The following is an 8,150-nucleotide window of genomic DNA, read 5'->3' as shown; positions in this document are numbered from 1 at the left end:
TGTGTGTGTGTGTGTGTGTGTGTGTGTGTGTGTGTGTGTGTGTGTGTGTACTTTTAACCCAAACTTATGAGTTCAGGGAGGAAGGTGGAGTAGAATCTACTCAAGGCCCAGAGAAAATTCTAGAAAGGAAGTTGTTCTGCCTTTCTCCATTGTTCTTTAACAATTTGGGGGGTGGGGGGAGGAGTTTTTTTCTCTCACTCACAGAAGAGGGGCCCAGAGGTCAGGCCTTCACAACCCTGAAAGGTGAGGGCCAGATAGTGGCCATGCAGAGGAGGGAGGACCCCACATATAGCTCTGGAATGTCCCTTTAAGGCAAGGCAGAGAAAGCTTAGGAGTCCTTGCCATGAGCTCTGGGCAAAGAAGGGTTCCCCCTTCAGCAGCTTCAGACAGTCAAGGACAGGTGCCAGGATAGCGTTCCACCTGTCGGGGGTCTCTGGCCCTCCCCACAGACACCCCAGGGCCACTCACACTGTCCTCATGGGGCCCAGAAGCAACAACGGGAGTTGCATGGCTCTGTAGCCATGTCTCAGCCTCTCCACCAACACCTTCCTCCAGCACCACAGGGGGGCAGCCCCACACAGAGCCCAAGCCCACGGCCCCTAGTTCCACCAGCAACCACAGGTCCAGGCTGGATCCTCAAAAAAAAAAAAGCCTGTTCTCACTGCTCCCCTTCATCACCTCCCATTCTCTCCCTAATCCACCCTGACTGCATTCTGTTCCCAGGGGCCACTGAAATGACTCTTGCAAATGTCACGAACAGCTTTCATTTGGCCAAACCCCATGGTCCCTTTTCTGTCCTCATCTTCTGTGATCTTTCAACAATATTTAGCTCCGCGTCCGCTCCATCCTTCCTGAGGGGTGTCTTTCTCTGGATCTCCAGGATACCACGCTTCCTCGTGCCTTCTCCCACCTCCTGGTAGCGCCTCATCAGTCTCCTTTTCGGGGTTTCTCCTCTGCCAGACCTCGAGGCATGGGAGGGCTCTGGGCCTCTGTCCTCAGCTCTGCTCTTCTTCACCCCGACTCTTCCTGGGTCAGCTCACCCATGCTGGCAGCTTAAATACCATCCAAATGCAAATGGCTGCCCCCAATCTTACTTCTAACCCAGGCCTCTCTTCTAAGCTTCAGGCTCATGTAACCAATGGCCTAGTCAACGTCTCCATGTGGATGTCTTATAAGTATCTCAGGTTTAATGTGGCCAAAATGAACTTTGGATTCCCATCATTCCCCCAGGGTATCGTAAATACCACCACCATCTACCCAGTGGCTTAGGCCTCACTCACACCTTACAACCTGGGAAAAATGTTTGTGTCTTCTTTTTGTCTCATCCCCAGCCTCCCCTCATCACGTTTAACCTGTTAGAGGCGGAATGGGGTTACTTCTCACCTCCTCCACTGTCACCACCCTGGTCTAACCCCATCATCTCTCATCTACTTTAAGAACCAACTTCCTGTCTCCCTGCCTCCACTCTTGGCCCCGACAATCAATTCTCCACAAAGCAGAGCAACCTCTTGGAAGTATAAATCATGTCACATCCATCTTTTCACTTTAAACTCTTCCATGGCTGCAATTAGAATAAAAGCTAAAACCCTTTACCCGGGCCTTCAGGACCTCCCCGAGCTGGCGCCTGCCCACCTCCCTGACCTTGGCTCATTCTGTTCCTTGTTCCCTACACACCAACCACACTGGCTCTAGCAGGGGAATGCTCTTCCGTCAAATGTCCCAGGACTGCGTCATACACATTTAGGTCTCTGCTTAAATATCACGTCTTCCGAGAACCTCTCCCCAGATTGTCCAAAGACACTCCACCCAGTTCTTGTTCCTCTGCTTTGTTATCATTTATTTTACAGCAACTATCACTGTTGAAAATTATTTATGTGTCTGTATTATCTCTCTCATTTGCTGAAATGAAAGCTCCATGAGATCAGAGACCCTTGTCTTGCCCACTGCTGTGTTCACAGGACCTTTCCTGGCACAGAGTAGGTGCCCTCAGATGATACAGTTTTTGAGTTGATGGATTGGCTGTTAGCACAGGAGCCCGGGGGGCAGTGAGGTAGGGACAGCCGACTCACTCGATTGAAGGCATGTTGGGTGCAGACATCGGGCTGACCTCCTTGGCCTTCTGCAGTGCATGCTTCTGGTTGAAGGCCTCCTCTTCTTCCTGCTCATCCTAGACACAAAGAAGAGATGATTATGCCTGGGTCCCCCCAAAAGGAGAGGGGGCTCCCTTAGCTCTCCCCAGAGGCAGTTCTAGAGAGCAGATGGAATGAGGAAAGCAAGGGAAGCGGTTAAACAAGGCAGTATGAGGTTAGTCTGCCTTAAGGACTGCAGGTGGCCAGAAGCCAGGCCTCCTCAGCTCTGGCATGGCCAGAAGCTCTGGCCTCCTCCCTGCCCGACAGGCTGCCCAGGAGAGCCATGAAGTTGACCCAACCCCCAGCGCTCCGTGGAGCTGCCCACAGCTGTGAAGGTCAGCGGCCGGAACTGACACTTCTCAGACGTTCTGTAGTGTCTGGAAGTGATGGAGCAGGGCCCTTCCAGAAAGAGCCCCCTGAAGGAAAGCACTGAGGCTGTGCCTCCCAGCGTGCCCTCTTCCCTGTAAGGTATTTCCAGGCTTTTCGTTTTCTTTATTCTTCATGGTATAATCCTGTAAAGGGCCCCTTTGAGGGTTCACAGTGATTAAGTGGTTATTTCCTGTATCCCCTGAGAGACCCAGGCTGGCCTGAGGCTCATCAAGCTCAACGAAAGTGAACCAGGCTTCCTTCATGGATGTGTGGCTCTCCGACTGCCCAGAAGCTCCCAGAAGGAGCTGTCCTGCCAGGTCTGAGCCAGACAATGCAGACTTTTGGAGAGAGCCCCAAAGGCCAGAGGGCATTCAATGGCACTAGAGAACGATCGGACCCCCAGAGAACTTACCTTCGTCAGCTCCTGGGCATTGGCCAGGTTGTCCACGGCGATGGCCAAGAACACGTTCAACAGCGTGTCTGGGGTGGTGAGTTAAGGATGGGCAAGTAAGACGAGCAGAAGGTTTCAAGCAAGGCTGCGAGGGCACCTCCATGTCTGTCCTGATGCGGATGCTGGAAGCTACCCCAAAGAGGCACATAAGCAGCGATTACGGAGGAGGAATGGAGACGTTATGCAACTCTGTTTGAAGGAGAGTATGTCTTCCCTCCTTCCACATATCATCTCCGCACAGGACAAAGAAATACCTGAACCAAACCACCAGAGGGCCCAGATGGAGTAAGGAGGCCTTGATGTCTACTCATGGCAATACCAGATAGAGAATCACTGAACAAGACGATGGGTAGGGAGCTCAGTGGAGGAGCTCATCTCTCCTTCCTGGGAGCCTAGAGCTGAAGCCCAGCTACACCAGTCATGCTTTCATCCTTAAAGATGAAAAGAAACAAGAACCCACAGACCCAGCACTGACCAGCTCCCAATAATGGGATGCTAACGTCCCATTCTCCTCGCCCTGGACGGCTTCCGTATTTCACTTCACAAAATGTCCCAGAGCACACAGGGTCATTACGGAACCCATTTCTAGTCCACACTAAACTTGTCAAGTCCCAATTTTCCAGCTGTCTCTGAGGCCCTTATGTTCTGGAACAAAGAACTGGTTCCAGCATAGAAATCCAGGTCTGACTACCCTAGCAGTGAAAGGAAAATCCTGGTGCCATTGTGACAAACGGGCCTTCCATTTCTGTAATGTAACGCACAGCTTTCTTCTCGTGGGTTTCTCATGTTTAGTTGATCGTCTGCTCGGGTCCCTATTAGGTGTGAGGGCAGAAAACCTAAAGGAGCGTCTTTTCTCCATGAAATTACAGAAAATGCAAAACTATGGCTGCATCACGTGGCTCTCCCTTTGTCCTCAACCCCTCCTAATTCAAGGCAAGTCTCCCTCCCCATAAAAGTGTAATGATCCTGTAGAAGATTGAAGTTTATAAGGTACATTCAAATAAATGATCTCATTTACTATCACAACTAACAAAGGAGGTAAGATACTGTTATTCTCCTTTCAGATGTGGAAACCAGAAGCGCAGAGAGACTGAGTGACTTTCCCAAAGCCACACAGCTGGGAAGCAGAGTTGCTGGGATTCAAACCTCATCTTCCTTGATGTAGATCCTGTGACCAGACATGGGTTTTGGAATGAAATGGATTTGGTTTCCAGTCTCCCTTTACAATTTAGTAATTGCTTGTGTTGCATCAAGTTATTTCTTCTAAGTCTTTTTATTTAAATTAAAAAAAAATATTTTTTTTTAGCTGCTCTGTGGCCGCTCAGCTTGGGCCGTGAATCAAACCAGCGACCCTGTTGCTCAGAGCACACACTCTTAGGTGAGCTCAACGAACTGAACGACTCAGTCAACCCTCTTCTAAGTCTTATAAGGTCAGGATTAGATGAGATAGTGGCAGTAAAGCACTCAGTACATACAGGGACTCGTGAATAGCACAAATACAACCAATGTCAGATACGCTTAGGTGTGTTAGCATTAATCATAAGGTAGTAGCTGGAAGATTCTCCTATGTGGCAGGCTCTGTTCTATATTAACATGTAATTAACACATTAGTATTACAATCTGCCTGCTGTTTCAGCCCACTGTGATCTCGGTCCTCCCTTCTTTTCCTCCGCTTTTAGCTTCTCCAATGATTCAGTGTAACAGCCTCATATGTTATTATCTGTGTGTGCTATAGATTTGGGTGATATTCCATCCTCTTTATAGTTATCCTCTTTACTGCACTAGTGGACAAATTCTCTTAGTACCTGGGGCAATGTACCCCCACCTTCGCCATTCCCTTCCCCTGAAATGCTGACCCGGGAAGGTGGACCGTCCACAGAGGAGCATCTGAAAAAGGATACAGTTTCCAAACAAGGTGAGCACGATGAAATAGATAGCGGACCACATGCCAGAGCTGACCCCGCCCTGGGAGCGGATGCCGTTGTACATCACCTCATTCCAGTCCTCACCCGTCAGGATCTACACAGAGCAAACAACAGGCACGTCAGAGACCTGGGCTGGTTGAGAAAATGGGGCCAATGTAAAGGGGAGACGTCTGGACCTAGGTCTTTTCCATCTACTCCCTTGCTTGGCCATCCTGCTGAGGATGGGGAAAAAAAAAAAGGTCAATCCCACGCATAACCCTATACTTTCTTCTGATACAGGAGGGAATTCTAGGCATTGGAAACAGAAGAAGAGCATCGGAAGGAAAGATTCCAGTCCTGAATGCCCTGAGTTCCTCCCACCTCCACTTTGCCAAGCCTACAGGAGTCAGCCAGGTCAGCAGGTCTGGCCACTCCCCACCTGTCTCCAGAGCTGCCCAGGCATAGTTCCCGAGATGGCAGCACCGTGGGCAAGAGCCTCATGGGCTCCAGTCCCGGAAACCTGGGCTCTGGGTCAGTCTCGGATTTTGGCTCAATCATGTTTTACTTTAACTCCAAGAGTTTGCGGTTTCCCCCATGATTTAAAAAAAGGTGTTTCTTGGGGATGTGGGTGGAAAATATACTTCGTTAAACGGACACATGAGTAAGAAGATGCTCTGATTTCAGAAACCCATCAATGTGGTATGTCACTGTTCTTTGACTTAATATCTTCTGCTAATTCACAAATGTAGGGAGAAGGCCACTGAGGTCATCACAAGGGAGCTCTTCTATTATTGGTAAGAACACAGCTACAGAAATCCCAGGAATTATGGTGGGGATAATCGCTCAACAAGCAAATGTGCCCTGTTGCCTGGGACGAGCCTGGAGGGGAAAAGCAGGGTTCTTCTAGGACATCGTCACCTTGCAGTGTGTGCCCAGGGAACCCCAAAGGACATTTTTTAACTGTCAATTGGCCTCATACCTGGAATACAGTCATGATGGCTGCAGGGAAGGTGTCAAAGTTTGCCGAAGGAGTACCATCATTAAAGTTAAACCTGAGATGGAAATTCAAAGAGAAGAACAGAATGCAAATCTCGCACACCAAGTTTTCCCTTCCCAAGATCATGCCATTTTCATCACTTCTTTCCCCTTCTCCATAGTCCTCTATCCCCCACTTCCTCCCATGGCGTGTGACTTATAAAGATGGTATTAGTGATTATTACTGATGGACTGTGCACTTTGAAGGGCCTGGGTAACAAGATGGGGTTTGGACAGATCCTAAGTTACAGAGCCCCATGCTGTACTTTTCAGAGACAACTCCAGAGGGAAGGGTCCTCAGGATAAGCACCCTGCACCACATGAAAAGATTAAAAGCAGGGACACTGGTTCCACACCTACACTCAGTGGTCGGTTTGGGCCATGGACAAGAGCAAGCAAGGTGGTAACAGGGTGATTAAATTGGTGAGCCTGGCGCTCACAGGCTGAAGTTTTGAGGCTCCTTTGGATGGAAAGCTCGTTGGTTCTTACCTGCCTCCAAAGAGCTGCATTCCTAGGAGAGCAAAGACGACGATGAAGAGAAACAGAAGGAAGAGCAAACTGATGATCGACTTCATGGAACTCATTAAGGAGACCACCAGATTCCGCAGGGATGCCCAGTACCTACAAGACCCAGATGACATTATAGCCGTGAACACTGCAGACCAAATCGTCCTCAGGTCCAGCTGGACATCTGCTTGGTGGTCTATGAAATAAGCTGCATCGTATACTTGGAGAAAGAAGAGATGGCAGCAAGAATATGGCACGGGCTCTGGCATCATAGATGTTTTTCTGGTTTGATCTTTGGAGGAGGAGGAGCCAAAGAATGGGGATGGGGGAGTGGTTGGAAAGGGGACTGACTACGTGGCAAGGGAGAATAGGAGATGGAAGGAAATAGAATAACACAGGGAAAAGCTTACACTCTCAAAAGTGGTTGAGAAAAGAGTTCGGGTTCTGATCACTTACTTGGTTATTTTAAATATTCTTAGAAGCCGGAGAGCTCGCAAGACACTGATCCCAAAAGATGTACCAGGTCTGAAGATTGCCCAGACCACTTCAAAGATACTGCCCACGGTGACCTAAAGAGCCAAACCCAGAGGGAGGAGGAGTCAGGGGGGGAGGGGAAGGAGAGAGAAACACTCTGGTACTCAGCAATCAACAGTTCTCATGGGGCTATGGTGAAATGCAAATTCCCCCCTCCCCCCAGCCCTCCTCTAGGAGGTCTACCTTTTGGGAAGGCTGCCCAAGACAAATGAGACTCGACCATGTCTCTCTGTACCGCGCTCCACCCGCCTCTTGCTAACTTTAACTATTCACACTGTAGACTGGTTTACTGATTGCTGTTCCGTCCTCGGGGAAAACTACAATTCACCACTCCTGCACAAATCTGACAGCCATAACTGTTCTGACATTATAACACCTCGAACAGACAAAAGAGTGGTCCTCGAAGCAAAGGAAGCACATTTGAATTAATATAGGTTGCATTCCAATGTAAAAATGAAGGTCCACATTCTCCCATTCTTCTAGAATTTGGAGTTAACAGGAGTGTTTCAGTCACCTGTACATTAAATACCTTTCAGTCACTGGGCTTCCACACAGCCCAATGTGATGGCACTGCTTGGTGGCATAGAATCTGATTGCTATAGGAAGCAGCAATATCAAATTAATGACTTAATTTGCTTTTTGTTTTAATTATATACCTATTGAATGTCTACTCTAGTCTACACATTACACTAGAAGAAATAACAAAAATTAATCCTCACAGCAATGCTGAGGAATATGTATGTAAGGAAACTAAGGTTTAAATGGTCTTTCAATGGCTGTTATGCCAGAAAATTGTCCATGCCCAGAAACATATGTTCTAAGTTAAAATGCAGGTTGGCAAGTACTCAAAATCACTAGCACATAACTGAAAGGTTGGCAAAAAAAGACGACTTAGCAGAACGAGAAGTAATAGTTCAGGAACCCAAAGCTTTGTGACCTAGTACTGCTGCTAACTGGCTATGTGAACTTGCACATGAGGTCCTGCATTCACTCCTGTGTACGCGGGCAGGCTAGGTCCTGACACGTAATAAGTGCACAGGGCTCCTGAAAGCAGCAGAGGACAAAAATGCATGTGAAAACACTTGAAGACTGTCAGCAATATGCAGTTATACATCGGTATTACTGAGGAAGTGGACACCAGATGAACAAGTCTCTGTGGGGGCTTTCTAATAAGAGTGTGTGTGTGAGGGCCGGCCGAGTGGCTCAGTTGGTTAAGAGCTC

The 8,150-nt window shown here is 48.5% G+C and overlaps 1 protein-coding gene across 1 annotated transcript in view; it reads right to left on the bottom strand.

Moving 5' to 3' along the window:
• Window positions 1–8,150, bottom strand: part of CACNA1E (calcium voltage-gated channel subunit alpha1 E) — a 536,284-nt gene that overhangs the window by 70,864 nt on the left and 457,270 nt on the right. The window contains exons 17-22 of the mRNA XM_019624043.1: window positions 6,852–6,964; window positions 6,378–6,509; window positions 5,833–5,905; window positions 4,851–4,968; window positions 2,911–2,978; window positions 2,070–2,167 (exon numbers count right to left, since the gene is read on the bottom strand). Of these exons, the coding sequence (XP_019479588.1) occupies window positions 2,070–2,167; window positions 2,911–2,978; window positions 4,851–4,968; window positions 5,833–5,905; window positions 6,378–6,509; window positions 6,852–6,964 (602 nt within the window). The remainder of the gene's footprint in view (window positions 1–2,069; window positions 2,168–2,910; window positions 2,979–4,850; window positions 4,969–5,832; window positions 5,906–6,377; window positions 6,510–6,851; window positions 6,965–8,150) is intronic.

The sequence above is a fragment of the Hipposideros armiger genome, unplaced genomic scaffold (assembly GCF_001890085.2).
Source record: "Hipposideros armiger isolate ML-2016 unplaced genomic scaffold, ASM189008v1 scaffold_573, whole genome shotgun sequence".
Classification (NCBI taxonomy): Eukaryota; Metazoa; Chordata; class Mammalia; order Chiroptera; family Hipposideridae; genus Hipposideros; species Hipposideros armiger.
The sequence above is the reverse complement of the archived record's forward strand: the minus strand, read 5'-3'. Positions and strand labels throughout refer to the sequence as shown.